This window comes from Molothrus ater, chromosome 11 (genome assembly GCF_012460135.2).
Source record: "Molothrus ater isolate BHLD 08-10-18 breed brown headed cowbird chromosome 11, BPBGC_Mater_1.1, whole genome shotgun sequence".
Lineage (NCBI taxonomy): Eukaryota > Metazoa > Chordata > Aves > Passeriformes > Icteridae > Molothrus > Molothrus ater.
This window is the reverse complement of record NC_050488.2, coordinates 11,988,372-12,009,655: the sequence shown is the minus strand read 5'-3', so window position 1 is coordinate 12,009,655 and position 21,284 is coordinate 11,988,372. Positions and strand designations below refer to the sequence as shown.

Sequence of the window (21,284 nt, the reverse complement as noted above, 5' to 3'; positions counted from 1 at the left end):
GGCCCAGAAAAGCCTAAAGTGGGTAGGAAGGCTGTACTTTGTTCAATAAAGCACAGATAAGATGAAACAACAGCTAACAAGAGTATGAATGGGGAAGACATACACCACACAAACACATTGTTTTCCTGTTTCTGCTTGTTTACATGCACTCCATAAAGATGGCAAGACACCAACCACTGCTCATCGTTGGCAAATTAGGGAGAGACCAGATTCCTAAAATCAGTTGTAGTTCTGCAGTATTTGGAAGTTACAAGAGTCCAAATAATCCAAAATACTGAAATAATGCTGAAAGGTTCTTTAAAATAGCCTTCCACACAACACAAGTCAAGAAATAAAATAAAAAATAAATTAAGGGGACTGGAAAACTCAGGTGGAAAGCAGGAAATTTCCTATCTCCAGCAAGTGACATATCTGGTTCTGTCTCAGGCCGCTCAGTGACCAAGGTATTTATGGCAACATACCTGTTAACCACATTACAGAAATGTGCAAAATATCCCCAACTTTGCATCACTAATTTAGTTTAATGCAAATATTTGTTAATCTCTCTCTGACTAGCATGATTTCTGATTCACTATGTATCAAATCTGTGCCTGTTGGCCTGAGCTACAATACTGCTCACCCATGCCCTGACCTACTCCCCGCTCTGTCCTGCTTGTTCTTACCTGCATCTGGGACCCAATGACAGTATTATTGCAGGCCAGCTCTGTTTTGTTGATTGTGTCCAGCATAGCAGTTTTGCCCACATAGTCTTTATTAGAGTTGAGGTGACGCTCCAGCAAGTTCTGCACATCAGCACTGTACTGGTTGGTGAAGGCTTCCTCGTACTGGTCCGTCCAGAGGCGAATCCGATTCTCCCACCCTTCAGCTGTGTTTTCATCCAAGGCATGTGCTTCAGAAGGGGAATTCTGCACCAAACAGCAAAGAATGAATGGATAGTACACAGCAGGAAAACCTATCCACAGTGCTCCAAGCACATGAATAAGCTACAAAAAAAGGCAAATCAGTGCCAAGCTATGTAAGTGTTGGTTATGAGGACACATTTTTCAGCATCTGCACCCTCCAGAACATTGTACAACAGTGTCACTCAGAAATCTACTGAGATTTCTGTGCAGAACTAAGACCTCTTGAAAGTTGGTACTTGGCACTGCTACATAAAATAAAATTAGGCTAGCACATGGCCGGAAAAAAAATTTAAGCCACTTTGGAAAAATAATTAAGTACATTAAAAAAGCAAAGGCACAGAACACACAAAGGCAAATAAATTTCATGTAGGCTTGTCCTGCAGTCAACCCACTCATGGCTAACACAGTGCTCAATGATGCTGACTGCATCTCAATCTTTGCAGTGACTGATCCAAAAATAGTCCTGAACCTTCTAGCTAAATGGTCACCAGAGTTTCAAGAAACTGAATGTAGAGCATAAGCTAATACCCACAGGGTTAAAACTGCAAGTCCTAAGCAGAGTAAAGAAGAGAGGGCAAAATCAGGTAATCCGTTTAGACTGTCTTGTAAAGGAGGGGAAAACAGAAGCTGGTAGAAAGAAAAAGGCTTAAGCTTCATTCTTTACTTGGCAGTAGTTGAAGTAGTTCAACAAATACTCCAGAGCTCAGCAACTCAACTGGCTTCATAAAGCACTGAGACACATATGACACTGAGGTCTTAGTAACAAGGACAAGTGAAGAGCAATCATTATTTTAATCACATATATTAAAAACAGTAAGAGTTGCCATGCATTTTTACCCTCTCAAGTCACTTGCATACTATGGAGATGGTGCATAGGGTCACCACAGTACTGTTCTCTTTTCTCTGAGCCACCTGCCAGAAGCCACTGCCAGTGGCACGACTGGGGTCAGGTGGAACTGAGCAAACCTTAAGACACCTCTTGTGTGTCTAGAAATAAATGCAGCTCACAATCCAAGTCTACTTTTTTTGTCAAATAACCTTCCTATTCAATGGCCACACCTACCACTACTGCAGGAAGTCAGAGATAAATATATTGTCCCATCCATTCCTAGTAAGAGGATGTGGAGACAAACAAGGCAGCACTACTAGGGACTCCCAATATTAAACTTGTGAACTACTTTGATGTCCAAGCTTGAAATAGCTTTGATGCAATCAAACAACAACTGCCCTCACAGAAGAGCAGCCACAACCAGTTCTACATCCCTTACATCAAACACCCCACTCCCAAGTGCCGTGAATCAATCACCTCTCGGGACTGGATTGCATTATCTGACTGGAAGCTATCAGAAGCAAATGGAAGGTTCAAGGGGCAATTCCTGTGAAAGCCTTTTGAATAGGCCTCCTTGGGGTGCGCTGTAAGGTTTGAGTTTATTACAAGGCTGGCCCCACAATCAGAAATTTCCCAGGGAAAGCAAAAGAGGGACAAAATAAAGGGGGAAAAACCCCACCACCAACACAGAGGGTTGTCATTTCTACTCACCTTCATCCTCAGAGACTTTCGTGAGCCCTCTCGAAAAGCCTGTCCCCCAGACAAGGAGAGAGAGAAAAAAACAAAGTATTATAAATTTCCTAAGAATTAGGATCCCAGAACCACACTAAATCTTACTCCAATTCTTAATAAAAGATGGCAAGAATTACAGGAAAACCTACACAAGAAACAATGAACCTGAACAAAAAGAGACTCTGCAATGCAAATCCAGTGGAAGCTGCTGAAAAGCTGGATGGCCAGGATTTCTGAACTAAAAAAGCCTGCCTCACACTTAGTAAAAACATCAAGATCAAAACCAAAACTTTCCCAACTAACCTCACTTGCTTTGATAAAAGAAAGGTCCAGCAACAGAATTAAGGTGGTTCACAACAACAAAACAACCCCTCCAGACCACACATAGCTCCTGCCCCCAGCGTTTTATTTAATTGGTGCCTACCAGAAGAACTTCAAGGGAAACCTAGCCTGTGGAAAATCATGGTAAAGCTGGCAGATGATGGGAAAGAACCAGCTGCTCACACACTTGCATTCCAATATAAGCAATTCAAAATTATTTCAGTCCCCAGATCCTCATAAACAAGACAGTAAAGTCATCCCTCAACAAATGTTCATCACTACCTACATAGTTTTCCACACAGGCACTATCTCTGTCCCTGAAGAACAGTGCCAAGAAGCTCTGCAGCCCAAATTCCTCAACAAAGCCTGCTAAAAAATACCATGCTCCCTTCATTTTTCATTCTATTCACAGACTGACCCTTTCCCACAAACAGCCAGACTCCAAAAGCTACTTCCCCAAATCCTAATACAGCAAAAGGAAAAAATATGTAATTGAGTCCAAGCGCTGAGCATGAATGGACAGCATTGGGAAATAAGGGTGGAGCTCCAGCAAGGTAATTTTTAAACCAACAGCCACGTACTCCAGCAGGTCACAAATACAAGGCGTCCCATTATTACACCCGAGAGAGCAATTCTTGAAGAACAAAAATATCTTGTCTACTGCCCGCTTGTCAACCTGCTCATAACAACACTCTGTACAGCATTTGGTAGGAACTGCAGCAACCTTGTCTCTCTCCACATACCTTGATCTTTTTGGCCTTTGGAGCAGCACGAGCCTTTTCTGTACTCCTCTTCCTCTTCTTGGGTTTGCTCCTGCGGACGCGGTTGACGGTCAGCGTGATGCTGGTCGGCGTGTGCTGCGTGGCCGTGTACAGCACTGTGGAGGGAGAGAGTTCTTCATCCCAGCTCTCAGTGGCACTGCTGTCCCCGCCTAGAGAGACAAGTGCTTCATGAGAACAGCTTCTCATCCCTGAGAGCACAGCTTACCCTTATGTCCATTTTCATCAAGACAACTTGCTGCCCCTGCATAGCTCTTCCCTGAGAGAATTATACCATCTCTGTTTTCCCACCCAAACTGGGAACAGGTGTTCCAAACTTCTGATATGTCACAGAATGGCACTGATGAAAACTCTCCTTTTCTGTTCACAAGATAATCTGATTTCCCCTAGAGCTAACTGAGGTGAAGCGTAAGGAGAGGAGAAAATCCCAGTGGTTGGGAGGCAAAGAACATTAGCTGGCACTGATCACAGTTAAATGATTACAGCATCCAAAAGACAAAGGTCTTGAAGAAAGAAAATAAAAGTCGCTGTTATCAGAATTATAACCTCAAACTCACCTGACACGTTGTCCTGCTTCCGGTGGCGGAGTCTGATCACCTTCCCCCTGCTCATTCCTCTGCCAAAGGAGAATGCACAATTGAAGCTGGTTTGTAGGAGTAAAGTCACTTGAAATTCAACAGGATGTCACAAGATGCGTGCCCTCAGTGGGGCCCAGGATGATAAGAACATCGATTTAACATCCTCATCTCCACTCCTGGTGCCACCAACACTTGTCAGGCTGACAACGCAAAGGAGGAGGGTCAATACTGGGTAAAGCACTGGAAAGAACGCTCCAGTTAGCAAAAGGAAGTCTGTCCCACAGCCCAAAGGTGACACGGTTCAGTATGAGCAGTCAAGACAAGGAGCAGCCCAGATCTGCACTGCACCAAAGCTTACCTGCACTTTTCACACTTGAGGAGGAAACCATCTTGAGAGACACTGCAGTGGCACCAAGTGGGAATTGATTCTCCTTCTGAGGAGCTCTCACTATCCCCGGAGTTCTCCTCATCAGGCGAGTGCAGGCCATTCAGTTCTGCACGAGGTATAATGGTCTGGACAGGAGGAGAGGCTGGCGGCGTTGGAGGAGGAGGGGCTCCATAATTATGATCCTGAAAATGAGTATTTGCAGTACTACTTTTAATGTGAAGATATGATGCCTAGAAACTGAAGTCCCAAATCCACAGTTCCCAGGTTAATATTTAACTGGCGTAAAACAATAGCCCGAATTCCTCAACCTATCAAGAAGGTACAGTAATAGCTCTGAAACATGTAAATTATTTCCTTCAGCACCAATGAATTAAACTCAAAACCTATGAAAACAACCAGGCTATTTCGACATTAACTGTTGTACTGCTAATAATCTGAGATGACATAAGTGTTTAAACAGTGGAACCAGCTGCCCTGAGATGTAGAGTTTCTGTCTGTTGAGATATTCAAAACGCAACTGGACATGGTCTTGAGCAACCTGCTCAGGCAGAGTCAGCTTGAACAGGGAAGTTGGATTATGTGATCTCAAGAGGCCCCTTCCAACCTCAGTGATTCTGTGACACCCTGTTCATCCCACAGCTTCAAGCCATGCTCCCACTCCCATGCTCCTGACTGCTCCTTGATCCTCGTTCCTTTAAGTTACCACTGTGAAAATCTGTGCAGTTGAAACAAGTATAAATAGTGCACAATAAACCAAATGAGGCATAAAATTACCACCAGGAAAATATTATATATTCATATATATTCACACTTCATTCATTTACTTCATTCAGTTAAAAATCTATCACCTAGAACACTAATAAAGTTTGCTGTAGAGTATGCAAGACTTCACAAACAATAAACACAGAAATGAAAAACGTATGGCAGAGCTCAGCTCTAACTCAGCGTTCCCTAAGAAATAAGCCAAAATTCCTAAGGCTTAATAGGCAAAGAACTATGGAACAAGCAGAAAAGAGTAAAAGTAGACAGTAAAGAGCTGATTCACTGCAGAGAGAGTACTCACTGCGTAAGGCAGCCCGCGATAGCTGTGTTTCTGGGTGGCCCCATAGCCGTGGCTGGAGTACACATTCTTCTCACTGACAGCTGGACTAGCTTCCACAGACTCTGGGCTGCAGAAAGGGCCAGAAGTAAAACCCATCAATACAACATCATTTTTTTTAGTGCCAGTATTTCACTGCTCTTTTCTATTGAACACATGAGCTCTGAATGAAGAAACTCCATGAAATTGAGGTGGTGTCATGCGTTTCACCGAGCATCATGTGTGCAGAAGCTGTACAGGATGAACCTGCTCTCAGAGGGAAGGAACTGAGTAAGGGCCACCCTATATAGTTCATTAAAACTAGGTCTCAGTCTGGGAAGTTAAAAAGGTAATTAGCATGTAAGAAGCTCAGTTTCCTTATTGTTGAGGAAATTGGGTCTAGTTCAGCATTCGCATCTGAACCCAGCTAGCCTAATCTCAAAGCCACTGAACAGTACTGCCATTTTATCTCTGCAACAGCTTATTTCAACTGCAGCTAAGCAGCTTTCCTGCACCTGCGCTTGCTTCTCTCTCCCTCAGATACCAATTGTTACTGAGTCCAACATCCTGTGATAAAGCCTGCATGAAAACTGCAGCTATCCTGACAGCAACTACCAGGAACTGGAGATTCCTGTTACAAAGAGACAACAAAATCCATGTCCTGGACAGACAGTGGCCACAGACAGATCAGATTCACCCTGTGCTTTCTATACAGCAGCCTGCAACGAGCAGAACAGGAAATCTGCTGCTAAGGTACAATGCACTCTTCCACCACAGGGTGGTGAAAAAAAACAGCTAAAAATCAAAGCTATATCCTCAGCAGAAAGCTGCAGAAAACCTACTCAGAGAAGGGACAGCTGCAATTCAATGCAGGGGATATTAGATAATGAGGCTACAGACAGAACACCAGCAAGGAAACATGCTGTCTTCTGTTACAAGGAGAAGATACAAGAAGTCAGATAACCTGCACAGATCAGAAGCAGGGCCTGTATCAGAGTATGGCAGAATATTACTGAATCATGCCTGCAGATGGAATCTTCATCAAAATTACAGCATGGAGCTGAGCAAGCAGGGAAGAAAAATATAGAAAAGGAAAACTTTATCTCAGACCTCTGCTGCTCTGGTGAGATCTCACAGGATTCTCAGTGGGTCCTACATAGTCAGCATGAATCAGGCACCATCAAACAATGGCCAGCAATCACACGTGGGGCAGTGCTTAGGCACCCAAGAAGAGTAACCCCTTGCCCTTTGGACTTCCTATTAGCTCTTGAAATCTCTGCTGCACTGAAGTTTGCCCCACCCTGCCACTCAACCTCATCTATTCTCCAAGGCATCAACCTCTGAGCTTCTGGCTTATTCTGGAATAAGGTGGATCTGTCTTTGCCACATAAAGGAGCAATAATTTATCGTACAAAGAACTGCAGAAAGTAGAAGACATTACACCTATGCAAAAAACACCTCTGTAGCTCAGGATTTAGATGCATGACATGATAAATTCAGTCAGTTTTCAATGTGACTACAGCCAGGTAAACTGTCAGAAGCAGGAGATAGAGATGTTCTCTCTCAAAGGATGTATTTCTTAATAAAAGGTACCATGTAGAGCTTGCCACATAATCCAGCCTTTGCAACAATCCTTTAGGACTTTCAGATTGGTACAGTGTCAAATCCATTCAGGTTTAATAACCCTTTCAGAAATATTTCAGTATTAGAAGGAAAAGAGCCTAAACAGTCTAAACAGCAGATATGTCCTCTGTCCAAGTCACCCACATTCCTAACCACAGTCAGACTGGAATACCAGCAATGCTGCCGCAAGCATTAGCAATAAAACTTCAGAATTGTTGGTGCAACGGTGTCCAGGGGCAACAACACTGGGGCCCATGCTTCCTCAGCAGCAGCATGCCAAGGAGCTTCCACACCTTCCAATATGCAGTCAGACTAACACAGCAAAACTACTCTGCAGCCTCCATATCACCCTCAGATGAACAGCAACACCCTACACCATTTTCACCTCCTCTCTATATCAGAGGCTGGGGAAGATGCTAAAGCTCAGCCTGTAAAGAGGATCAGCTCGTTTCCTTTTACCTTCCCCACTGCCTTCATGATGTACATCTTGGAATCAATTCCTTTTAAGAGGTACGAAGCTCAGGTACCCCAGACTTTATGTATCAAACCAAAGAGTTTCAAAGGCAAAGTGAAGGACAGCCTTAACTTTGAACAGGCCCACGAAGGACACTTCAGCAGTAACAGCGCATTGATGCAAAGCCTGGAGAATGAAGTCCTGGCATTCCCAATTTTTAGAAAACAGGCAGAGAAACCAATTCAGAAACCTTCAAACACCTTTTCTCGAAGCACTCCAGCCTAGCCTCAAGTTGGACCTACAAATTTCTTACAAGGGAGAAAGAAAATGCTTTGCAGAAGGTTTACAGTCAGTCTTTTTGATACTTAAATGCTACAAGGGACACATGCGCAGACACATCTGGCTCTTCTCCCTACCACGCTCAGCTTCGAAAGCAAAGTACATGAGCAAACTATTTAGCACTCTTCCTCCTGCCATAAACAGTTTAAAATTCCTGCATGTTGAGTCTTCAAAGTGCTGCTGTGGGAGAAGCAGGGTGACAAGCAGTACCTAAATGACAGATCTTGAAAAGTGAAGGATCATGTAACCAGTGCAAATGAGTGACTTACTAGATTCTGATTCTCTGTTTAAAAACAACATGTAAAAATGTGGGCTTTAGGATGGAATGAAGCATCACAAAGAAGAATGGCTAGAATGGGGCCAGTGCCAAGACAGACAAAAAAGAGCATTAGCAGTCTTGCAGAGAGTATAACCATGTAGTCAAACTCTATGCATAGTCGAATCAGGGTGAGATGGAAGGGAAAAACAGTGATTCAAACCTGAGCCCACTGCTCTTACAGATCAAAATCAATAGTCTGGAGCAATTTCTGTTCTACACTGATCCAGCTGACATGCAGGTATTTGCACAGTAGATACCTCTAGATAATACATGGGAGAAATCTACCTCCAAAACATCATTTGTAGATTTTTGTAAAGAGATACTACAGTCTGTGTTTCAAAGAAGGATGCAGGCAAGCAGGAGGTAGAAGCACACAGAAATAAACTTCAGCCCTTGCTCTCATCCCTGACAAAAACATACTCTAATCCTAGCTGACATCATTCTAACAAGGGTTTTAGGAAGAGATCACAATGCAGTATTTCCTGATTTTGAAATGCTCCTGACTCTGCAGAAGCAGAATGTTTTTAAAGAAATTTAAGTCCCCTCCAACAGGCCTCAGAGGTACGGCTGCAGTGAGAGCCCTGCACATGGTCCTGTGGTGGGGACTCCAAAGGATGCTCTCTGAGATGTGCTCCTTGGAGTCTGGTCAGGGGCAGAAACAAAGTAAAGGTGCCTACCCAGGCTGATGCTGTCTCACATCTCTGTCAAACTCCAAAGATCTCCACAAATCAGTCACACAAGATTGGTACCAAGTCTGAGCTAATAGGCTCTACTGAGAGGAAGGTTCAGCATGCTGATCCCTCACATTGCAGCTGTTGAAAAAGGAGCTGGTTTGTATCATGCCAATGTCAAGCCTGGGTACAGCAAACGCACGACTGCCTGCACTTGAGTATAGATTTACCAGCCAAGCTGATAAAAAACCCAAGGTTGAGTGCCTCATACTGTCGGAATTGTCCTTTTCCCCATATCCTCTGTCAAACTTACCAATTTCCATAACACTGCATTTGTTAATACCCATCTCTCATACAGCCAGTGGACCAGCAGCCCCTTTCTCCTGAGTGGAGAAAGCACTGGCACCAATCCTACAGCCCAGCTCCAGGTCGGCCCTCTGGCACCCTCCCGCTCTCCTTTCTCCTCATCCGTGGGGTAACACTCACTCCGATCCTGCAGCCATGTCGGAGTAGGACGTATCTGGTGTGGTGACTCCCAGAGGGATTGCAATGCTCATGACGCCCGTCGGGGATCACGGAGTCCAGAGGGCAGCGACTGGCCGCTCCGAGGGCGGAGAGGAGCCGCAGAGCCTCGGCCAACACGTCACGGACATGGGGAAACCTACCGGGGTAGAAACAAAGCATTGCATCTCTGTTATGGGGTGAGGTCTCCCTGTATGCCTCTAAAGAAGGTTTTCACAGCAAAGAAAAGCAGAAATAGATTTCCATCAGTGACATGCCACATCATTTTTACTTCATTTTCATATGTAGGGCCAGGGAAGAGTTAGATGGCAGAAGTTTGGTGGGGAGGTTGGGGGTTTTTTACAGTGTTGGACTGGCATGCAATGAGCTGCTTTGCCTTAAAGCTGATAATGACAGTTCCCTCCTCCCCCAAGTAAACTTAGGACTAATTATCAGATAAGTAATCTATTAGCTCCTTCTGCATATAAGCAGCAGCTGTCACCTATCACTCACAGCCCTCCATCAGCATTTCCTAACTCTTTCCCCAAACAAGCTGCAGGTAAAATCCCATCTCTGTGGACAACTAGACAATGCCGGGGTGGACCGAGCTGAGACCTCTCCCTGGAGATCAGTTTGTACGTGCACTCGCAAGGCCTACTGCACAGGTGAGTGTGAGCGGCAGAGCAGCTGCTCCCACAGCACCGAGGGCTGCCCAGGGCCACGAGGCCCATCCCGGACTGCGCGGCGTGGCTCAGGGAGCCCTGACACAGCGGCCTCGGCTGTCCCTGACACCTCCCCGCGGCAGAGCCACGTCAGACGCCTGGGGAATGCGGCGGGACCATTGGCTGTGTGCGGGGAGCCGGGTGAGTCACGGCGGCACCGGGGCGCAGCCGCCGGCCGTGAGGGGAAGCCCGGGCTCCACCTTCCCTGCTGACCACAGCGCTTTGTACGGCCGCGAGAGAAATCGCCGATAAACGCGGAGTTCCTCGGGTCGGATGGCGGCCGGAGGTGAAATGGGATCAGCTCCTCGTTATGTAAATAGCCTCAGTAACACAGATGAGCATAAAGGAGCTATTATTCTACACAGCTCGAGAGAACCCCCCACAACACAGAGAGAAGCTGCACTTCTGCAAGCAGCAAAGGTAGCTCCAAAACCAAAGAAAAACGGTGACAACCACCCTCTCTGCACGTTAAACTTTAAGGGCAGCCTTGAATACTTTCCACTGCCTTTCCCTGGCTCCGGCAGCACAGACAAGCCAGCCTGCTGTCACATGCTCCCCGGCATCTCGGGGCTCTGCCAGCAAACCCTCCTGGGCTACAGAGAGGCCGTGAGCCAAGTTTTCCTGTGGGTAGTGAATTTCTCACAGGGAACTGCCTTTGGACACCACAGTCCAGCCATTGTTTAATACACAAAACCCCCAGAAAGACAAAAACACACACTCACTATAAGGGCAAATGAAGAGTGAGAGTCAGAAAGTTTAAACGCTACATGCTTATGTTGCCTTTTCCTGTCTTAAAAGGCAGGTCACTTCTCTTGGCACAAGGAAATACTTTCCTTCTTCAGCATACATCCCTATGGAAAATCTTTCAGAGAGTATGACAGGCATACAGTGAATTACAGAAGTAGCACATAAAGATTTCTAAGTGGTCTATGGCAATTCCCTGTTATGCCCCAAAGCAATGGTCTCACAGGGAGGTGGGAGATGAAAAAGGAAACAGGCAGGACTAAGCTCACAAGCAGTTCCAACCCAAGACAGCCCAGTGTCCTTGAGTGTGTTTTCTGGGAAAAAAAAAAGGAAAAATAAAAGGACCTTCCAGACGTGTTTTATTTACCCTTTCTTGTGCTTGTGACAAGAGTTGTGATTTCTACGCTGCCACAAGATGAGACAAACTGCACCTAAAATACAGCTAAAAGCTACAGACATCAATCCCTGCTTCAACCGAGTCACGTAAAACTCTAGCACAAGGTTAAAAGCAATAAGACAAGTTTCTCAGTGTCTGAAGCATCCTTCCCTTTAAGGAACATGGAAAACTCTTCCTCACCCCAAACCCAGTAATCTTTCTAAATACTTGTTTAGATGTTTTCCCTCTATTGATCTCATGCCTTTGCCAATGACTGTACCCAGCTGGCAGCAGCCTGACAGTTCAGGATGAATTCCAGCCTCCCGCCTGCCTGTGACTCAGCAGAACTGGAGGATTTCAGGTGCAGCTTCTGGACTGGAGAGTCACAGGATACCTGGGCAGTCCAGGAGTAATTGGGACAAGTTTTCACCCACTTCTCATAGAAAACCCTCTTTCTATCAGTACTGTACAAATGCTGCTGCACTGATATGGTCTGAACTCCCATTTTTAGGAAGGAGATTACTGGAGAAACATGAAATAGCAAACCGAAAGGTTAAACAAGGCAAATTCCACTTCACTTTTATGTTGACCCAGCAATACTTGCCCAACTATCACCCATGTTCAGATTTTACTGTTTGGTGCTATTTTATGTGTACTTTCAACTGTGACAATGTGACAATTCAAATTGAATTGCTGAGACCAGCTTCAAGTGCTGTCCAAGACCACATCACCTTCAGGCTACATTACAGTCTGGACTCCATGACACTTGGCCTGCTAACATGCAAAACATCAGCCTGACAGAAAACTCTGGGGTTGAGATCTACATGTTCACCTACCAAACTGGGCAATTTCCTTTATATTCAATCCCCAATGTCCCTCCTACCTCTACCCCCAAAAATACAGCTGAAGAAGAAAAAAAACAGAAGTCACACCCAGTTCTCTCAGCTGCCACTGGAAGAAGTTTTACTAAATTCAAAGTCTTAATTAAAATCTAATGAGCTTCAGACCACAGCAAAAATCTGTCTGCCTTACAACACAATTCTTCTTGAAATCAAATGGAAACGGGAATTTTGATGGCCTAACAGGTAGGTAATATTTAGCTGGTTTTGAAAGTGCAGCATTTAAAGATATTTTCCCCCCACATTTGGCACTTACACACCAGCCTCCTTAACCAGTCAGACTGGTATAAAGATACTTGGTCTTCCCCAACATCATCAGAACAGCCCAGATGAGCATCCACCTACACAGCCAGCCCAGCTGGGATCCCCAGTTCTCTCTCAGCACAGGTCACATGCCAAGGGACTGAGCCACTGTGAGTGGCTGCCTTGGCTACACTGTGAATATATGCTATTCAGTTATTTCAGGTAACATCCTGCATTGACAGAAAGGACTGTAATAAATCTAAGCTGGCCAAGCGAAGGTTAAGCAACACCTGCTGCTGTAACAGTGAATTGAATTTTCAGAACACTGTTTAGGATGCAATGGCTGCAGTGCTGCATTGGCTCACTTCCACAGCCAGTGCCATCCATGTACAAATAAAGCAGATGCAGAAAATTTACTGCTGGAAACTCACTTTATTACTTGTGGTGTTAAAAGTCTGTACTAACAGGGACAATCAAGCATGGTGAGTCAAAGAGCTCACCAGAGCTTCCTCTTTCAAGATGTGGTTGTACCTGTCTTCACTCATGTCCCAGTCATACACACACCTCCGGGCACCCATGGTGCGCAACATCTGCTGACAGACTCTACAAAGTATTTGTGAGCGTCTTGAAAAATTCACCTGCAGAGAAAAAACCCCGGGCACAGCCTCACAGATTGCATGTGCTACCTAAGTTCAGACTCCATCACCCTTTGGTGCTGCTCAGGTGATGCTGACAATGTCAGGGGGGACAGAACGTGTCCCTTGCACTGTCCCACGGTCACAGATTCAAGGGCAATGCAGTTACCAAGCAGGGGGAGGACAGAGATTCATCCTGCTCCTCAGCAGGGTCAGTGCACATCTGTGAGTCTGTGGCCACAGAGAACCTGAAATACTTTACCATTGTGCATCCAGTGTCTTATGCATGGCCAAAAAAGATAAAAAGGTAACACTGGTAAAACCGTATCGTGGACAAACTGACAAAAGCTTTTTCTGATTATGCAGAACTTCAACATGTGAGCCAGGGCAGGGAGAACAGGGAAATCACCTCTATGTGCAATGACAGCAACCACTTCTTGTTTGCAGACAGTAAAGGACAGACAAAGCACTTCCTTTACCTCTCGCCACACTTCCCAACATCTCCAGTTATTGAAGTCCCAAACTGGAAACAGATTCCAGACTTATGACAACCCAGAATTACTAGTGTCTGAACAATAACCACCATCATCTCTATGCTCAGCAATGGGCCTGTAAGTCACCTACAAAGGATGAGCTCTGTGTATAATGAGTTGCAGATTTTTTAAGCTCCCACGCCACTACCAGTCATATCAAATTCAAAGCACTTTCTTCTCCTGCACCTCATACTACCACAGGTCAGTCCAGAGCTGGTGGAAAACTGGTAACAGCAGCTCTGCCATGCAGCCTTCTTTGGCATCCTCTCAGCCAGCCTCATTTGGGACAGAAACAGCAAGGTCTCATGAGTTCATACTTACACTGTCATCTGCACCAGTGGCAAATCACTTGGCATGTGGAGCAGTGTAACAAGTGTTAGCATCTTAGATTTTCATCATTCATCTTTTCCCCTGGAAATTTCAGAATAATCAAAATCTATGGGACATCTAATGTAAACAGGAACAGCTTCCATTACCATGCTGAAATAGTCCTCTCATCAGCCAGTGCCACTCAAATATGTGCACAGTCCACCTGAGTCCAATCAAGCACTCCCTGTACATGCACAAACCTCATGTCAAGGTCAGATCCTTAACAGAAGGGAAAGCACCTTTAGAGCAAACAGAAACAGATCAAGGTTTTCTGTATTTAACAGTTAGGTCAAAAAAAATGCATCAAATTCCCTGAATTTCAGACATGTTGTTCTATAAGGACATCTACACAGACATAGGGGCAGAGCAGATAAAGCCTTAGATAATTTAGCTCCAACTGCCTGTGAAACAGATTGCTAAAAGTACTTGAATTGTGCCTCAATCTACCAATATGAATGCTTAGCTCTGCTCTGAAAACAAGCTGGGTTCACTAAGCAGCAAGGAAACAACTGTGCCAGTTTCAAAGAATGAAATACTGATATAAGTATTCACTATTATCATTAGATCCATACATCATCTGCTGGTGGGCTGACAAAGCAAGACAGCAATTCCATCCCACAGGGTCTGGGAGAACTCAGTCCTGGTCTACAACAGGAAGGATCAAAGTAACAGGCAACACTGGAATTCATTACTAGCTATGTATACCATGATAACCAAATTATTGACAAGTACAGCACAATGGTTAAAGATTTGTCTTAGGCCTTTCTCAAAATTGTCCCCTGGTTTACATGTATCCAACCATATGCAAAAAGAAATGCTTATATGTACATATTTGGTTCAGAGTTCATTTTGCTCTCTGGGATCTAGAAAACCTTGAAAAAACACCAACAAGCTCTTACAACAAGAATAACAGCATTTTAAAATTGTAAAATGTCAAAAAGCAAGAACCCAGTGAGAGCTGTTCCTGCTCATCACACTCACAAGAGCTGGAGTCAAAGATCAGGGAATAGCAAGACTACTGCTTTTAGAATATGGATGATTAAAAATGCTTTTGGTATCCATGGGCCTATGCATCAGTCAAGTTGTTCCCTACAAGATATGAAATCATATTAACAATTCCCATTATTCTTGAAGTGGTCTGTGAAAGCACTAACACTACCTCAACACATGTTTATGCATACACCTACTTAGCCAACGTCAGCATGATAAAGTTGTTCAGGGAAGGCTATGTAAGCCATTATTAAAATTGAGGTACAAGCAAGTTAAACTGATTTTGATAAAATTTGGAAACAGATGGAAAGTAAGTAAATTTAATAAAAAAATTAAACTAGGTTTAAGCCATTTTAAGGCAATTTTCACAATATCCATCCACACAATTCCATCGTTTTATCTCATGAAGGAAACATCAATTTTAGTTAAACTCCTCTGTGAACTACACCTTAAGGGACTACAAATAACAAGAGAGCAACTGATAGAAATTAAACCAAGCAGAGAAATTACAAAATGCATAGTCAAGTACTCTTAGCAACTGACCCAAGACTGCAGAAATTACTTTGAAAAGCAAAAAGAATAACCTCAAAACTTTGCTGCTGCTTTGACAGTCAAGATATTATGCAAACCAAAACAAAATCCTGTTTTTCTTTTGAAATCATTAAAGAATTCAGCTACTATGATAAAAAATAGAAGAGAAATTTAGTAAGAGACAAAAAAAGGGCAGGTAAGACTTTGCCTCCAGAAATACTTTGTCCTGGACTATTCATTCACATCCTTGACCGTTCAATATGCTCCAGAGGTAAAGATGCCAGACAAGGGTTTGTTTGGACTTTCTTAAAACATCCAAATTGCATCACAGAACCTTACTGTAAAGTTTAATTTCTATTGATTGTAAATTGGTTGAAGAGTCATTCATAAGGCTAATTCCATAAAAATGCCGTATTAGAAAGCAGAAGCAAATTGCAGAGTAGCAGTGATCCATGGCAGACCAAATTATTCTGAGGTATGCTTATATAGAGGTGGCAGGCACACGCCAGGGAACTTTGCCTGCACCCCACACTGATGAGAAGGGACCTGGCAGCATCTGCATGGTCTGCACACACAGTGTGCTGAGCAGGTGACACAGACAATGTTTTAAAGGCAGGACAACAATGCAATGCAAAAAGGACTATCCCAACCAGGAACGTCATATTAAAGCCCACATAACTTTAAGGGTCATAAACAGAGGAAGTCTTCAAGAAAACATCACAACACTATGAAAATCTGAAATCATCAAAATAAAATTAAATTAATAACAGAAATAGTGGAGAAATTCAGAAAAATCCCAGACTCAAAAAGAACCCCTTTCTATGCTAAAAACATTACTTTACAGTGGCTCTATCTCACAGCATTCCAAGCTGCTGGTGAAGGTGACAAATTATTCTAATAATGAAGCATTTAAAATTGTATTTTTAAATTTAGTATATTTTATTATATTTATTACATTTTATTTTTGCAAATACAGTTCTCTACTATTTTCTGGAAAATATATAGTAATACAAGAGAAAAAAAGGATTACACATAAGACACCACAGTTGAAGACACAGAAACTACTAAAGTACATGGAATAGGAGAGAGGAAAAATATCCCTTTTCTCTTCCAGTTCCACAAACTTTTGATTTTGTAACAGTCATGGGGCAAAACTATTCTGCAGGGAACACATCCTAATTGCTATGCTGGTCCTATACTGTGAGGTTGCTGCTCTCTTTTCCCATGAGGTGAAGGAGAACAGTCAAATGCCTGTATGTCACAAAAATGCAAACAAAAAGGTTCAGAACAGATACTCTGAGATTAAGAGTTTGACAACCAACCTCCAGTGAATCCAGCTGTGGCAGCTGATGTTACTGCTGCGACCGTCTCCTCTAAGTCTTTGCCAAAACAGGTGGCAGGAAGGAAACACTGCCATGTCTTATCAATTGCAGCTGATGCCAAGAAGACTGGACTAAAAGCAGAAACAGGTAAAATATATATTCCCATTTAGACACTGTTCTAGGGGCAATCAATTTCTTCAATGGGGCTGATAACAATGAACAGCAATAATGGAAACACCACTGCTCAGTTCACCACACCTTGTCCATATATATCCCTATGTTTTCAGGTTTTAAGAGACCTGCCTACACCAGAAAACTGCTACAGATCAAGTAAGACTCAAGATTCATTTAAATAATGTAAATAACATTGGTTCAATCTCAGCAGACCAAAGTGCTTCCTTGTTCTAAATTCTGTTGCTTGTGGATGCAATAGTATTCACATGAATGGTTTAATCCATGCAACTATTAAACTTTCCTAAGCAGACAAACCTTAAATTTAAAAGCTTGTTAGACAACCCCCCCACAAAAAGAAAAAACCTTTAGACCCTGAAATTGCGTTTTGAAGGTATTTCAGAGAGAAAAGCCTGTACCACATGCAAGGTCAGGGGGAAACTCAGCAATAAAGGGCAATAACTAGGATCAAATCCAAAGCCAGAGAATTACAGTTCCCATGAGAATTCAGACAGTCCAGAGTCACGGGAAGTCGCTGAATATAGAAGGGGAATCAGCAGGATTTACTGGCACAGAGCAGTATCCTGAACTTACAACCAGTGGAAGCCTAACCACTAACAAGTTGCCAGGAGTAGGACTGCAACCTCCAGTCCCAGTATCGGAAAAAAGATTTCTGCATAATCCCACTAAATACTCTCTGCCTGTGCCTCGAGGTCTCGCTGTACGTCCTTTATACATCTATTTAGGGCCTCCACGTGACAGGGCTGCCTGCCCGGCCACTCCCCGCCGGGGCAAACAACCCAGCTTCAGAGGAGACTCCGGCAGCGCTTCCAAGGCAGACGTTGCATCAGCCAGGTGTGCAGGAAGCGGCGGAGAAAAAGCAGCTGTTGACGAGGGGGCTGTCGGACGGAGGCCGCTTCAGGAATCTCATGGAAAGGACGACAGGAAGGAGAGAGACGCTCCGCACACAGAACAAGCTTCATCGGCTTCAGAAAGCCTTTGTGCTGGGGCTCCGGACCTGGCCTTTCTCCCAGAGATGATGCAACACTAAGGAACAAGGTCTGTGCCAGAGAAAACTATTCACAGGCTATGCAGATGGCAAGGCAGCCAAAGGCTCTGGGATCAAAACATGCCAGAGTCCCCCAGGCCCGGCAAGCCCCCCCAGGCCTTCCTTCATGCCCTTAGGATTCTCCATTTCACACTGCAGCCTCGCTCCTAGCACGACCCCGGCTTAAGGCAGAATGAAGAACTTTACAAGGGAGAGAATAAAGTAAAAAAAAAAAAAAAAAAAAAAAAAAAGGTGTTTTAAAGTCCTGCAAAAATCACAGCCTTTTCTCTGATCTGTTGGGAGGGAAGAGATGGGGAAAAGACTGAGCTCAAAGCCTCCAATCTCCCACACAGGGATCCTCCCATCACCGCGGCTTGCCAGCGCACGCCTGAGCTCCCCAAACACGTAGGGCAGCTCTGCGCTCGCCGGCAGCCTCGGCCTGCTCTCACACATCAGGAAACCACGCAGGGACTGCCCAGGCAGCCATGGCAACATCACACAGTGTGGCAATTATGGAGCCGCAGCTCCCACGCGAAGGTTCAGCCCTGCTTTCCATTACAGGACTCGTTTTGACCCTTCGCTCCTGCCCAAAGCATCACCGAGTGCCATTCCAGCTCCAACCGGGCCTCTGTGGTTTGTGACTGGCAAGTTTTGCAGCCTTGCACCTGGGCTCGATATCATGCAAATACATTTTTCTCCGTGTTGTAAGGAAGTTACTCCAGGCTTGTGTAATGCTCTTGAGCCACGTTCCACAAACACCAGTCTGTCTGATGGGCCTCGAGTGAGAAACCGGGTGACAAAATCACCTGCAACCCATGCTGCACATGGCAAGAGTCAGATCCATTACCGAGCTACATAATCACTGTTAGGCATTAAAATCCAGTGAATTTTACAGGATTTTGGCAATATTCCCACATTGAGATACGTTTCAAGACTCAGCCCACTGCACTGTCCCACCACATCACTGTCTCAGGGACATCTTTCTAGGAGACATCACCAACTGTAGCCCAGGACCTGGTGCCCAGTTGCACTCATGGTCATGTAAGATGGTTCTGGGACTCCTAGCAAATTCACACATTTCTGGCAAATGTGCTTTTCCCAGCCCAAAACCTGTTAGAGAGCAGACTGAGTCAGTAGGACAGTGGTGGAGAGCACTCATGAGGCCCAAAGGCAGCATCAGCCAAAAACCCTTAGCTCCCCTTCTGGGGCTTCCAGCCACTCAATGATGCTGAACAGTGTCCAAGAGATGTTCTTTATCATGTTTCACTTTTCTGGATGAGTTGCATCTCACATTATATGGTATTTTGGCACTGGTAAGATATGCACTGGTCCCAAAATGCAGGTACCACTGACTCAGCATGCCCCAGCTCTGCATGTTGGATCCTCCATGCAGAGAGGATGTTCACCCAGTAGTCAGATTTACAGAATAAGACAGCAGCAGCAATACATTGGCCCAACCAGATTTAAGGAATATAAATTTTTAAAAGTCACTTTGGTATGTTTTTTTTATAAAACAATATAATCACAGACTTGCTCTTACAATCGCAGAGAAAAAGGTGTAATGCTTATTCAGGAAACTCCCAAATACCTACTTCCTAACTGCTGGCAAGAAATGCAAAGCTTGGCGAGACAGTGCTGAGAGCCATGATCACTTTTTTGAATAGCCCATTTTTTTATTAACAAGATAAAAAGCAGATAATCCAGTTGAACACATTTTCAAAGTAAATGCAGATGACCAGAAATTAGCAGTCAAACACCTGCAACCAGTGACTGAAAAAAGACAGAAATCACTTAAACCTGACTTATTTCTGATGACTTGCACATAAATTAGTAATTTCTTCCTTTGAGAAGAGCACAGCACACCAACAACCACCTTAACTGCTTGTGGGTGGTAACACAGGAGCATTGACATCAAACAGTTGGCCAAGAGTGCTCACCTAAAGCTCACACGAAAGCCATGCTGAGTGAGTGGTTCTGTAATACATCTTTGTAATGCTATCTGCTACCTCCATCTTTTTTGAATGTTGAATTATGAGCAGAGTAATACATTCAGGGTATTTTTCATGATTATCATAAATGCAACTAAGCACATGTATGTACAACCACAGGACGAAACAAAGAGGTTGAAATGTGAAAAGTTGCTCAGGCTGAACAGACTGACAGCCCTTCTCCAGCAGGTCCTCTCCATCAGCCTCGTGATGCTGTGGAGAGGGGGACAGTGACACATCTGAGAGGGAAGGCAAGGAAGAGGCAGATTTCCCTACTCTTAAACTGAGCCCTCACAACCTCTTTTGTGTGCAGCTGTGACTTTTTCCTGCAAGCTGCTCATGCAGGTTAAGGCAGACAGGGCTGTCTGGACAAGGTGAGTAGCAGGGGTTGCTACACTTGATCTCGAAGCTGGAGGTCTTTGCTTTATGCTGTGTAGTGCCCCAACACGTTCCTGCAGTTTGCTATCCCTCTAGCCCTAAGCAAGGAAACTTCCAGCTGCCAGACAACTTATTTCCCACCTCAGAAACAGCACAATTTATGTGACAAATTGATAGAAAATGTTCAGAAAAACGTTCAGCTGCCTTTTCTTCCATAGGACATAGAAGCATTTTCTTACTGCACAGCTGCAGAGGTGACAGCAATGGGGCTCCTCCCTTACTGGACCTGGAGGAGGAAGAGAGGAGAGGCAGGAATGCAGCCACACAGGAGAAAAGAGCAGCCCAGGTAGCTCAAGGTCCTCCTCTGCACAGGCAAGGACGAGCATGCACTCAGGCAGAACCAACCGCGAGAGCTCCACCTGCACAAAGCAGCAGATTTTGAGAGCTGCCAGCAGGGAATTTAAGAGCTCTGCATGTCTGCAAAGGCATCTGGAACAAGGTAATCTATGGAAATACAGAAACTTGGCAGCCGTCAAGGGAGTGGTGGAATGCACAACTGCAAATAAAAAGTAGAAGCATGATCTGGAGCCATTACCAAACTGAGTCACTCGATTCCCCAGGTGAATTTACAATGTGATGGACAAGTAGAATTGCTAAAGTACTCTCATTTGGACAGCATGAAAACCAGCAAACAAGTGCCATCAGAACACCACTTCTTACAATTATTTGTTTCAAACACAAATAAACTTTCTGAACAAGTCCAGTTAACTTGAGAGATAGATAATATCCTACATTCATTTAAGAATGAAACCTACCAGGAG

General features: G+C 44.3%; 1 protein-coding gene across 3 annotated transcripts in view; it reads right to left on the bottom strand.

The window, feature by feature from the left end:
- The window catches only part of SETD5 (SET domain containing 5), a 65,390-nt gene that overhangs the window by 29,768 nt on the left and 14,338 nt on the right, over positions 1–21,284 (bottom strand). The window contains exons 2-8 of one of the 3 annotated variants that reach the window (XM_036391033.2): positions 9,500–9,674; positions 5,593–5,698; positions 4,500–4,711; positions 4,121–4,179; positions 3,528–3,715; positions 2,443–2,481; positions 663–905 (exon numbers count right to left, since the gene is read on the bottom strand). In XM_036391033.2, the coding sequence (XP_036246926.1) occupies positions 663–905; positions 2,443–2,481; positions 3,528–3,715; positions 4,121–4,179; positions 4,500–4,711; positions 5,593–5,698; positions 9,500–9,570 (918 nt within the window). In that variant the 5' untranslated portion in view covers positions 9,571–9,674. The remainder of the gene's footprint in view (positions 1–662; positions 906–2,442; positions 2,482–3,527; positions 3,716–4,120; positions 4,180–4,499; positions 4,712–5,592; positions 5,699–9,499; positions 9,675–21,284) is intronic. The other 2 variants (XM_036391034.2, XM_036391035.2) reach the window with 2 other exon arrangements.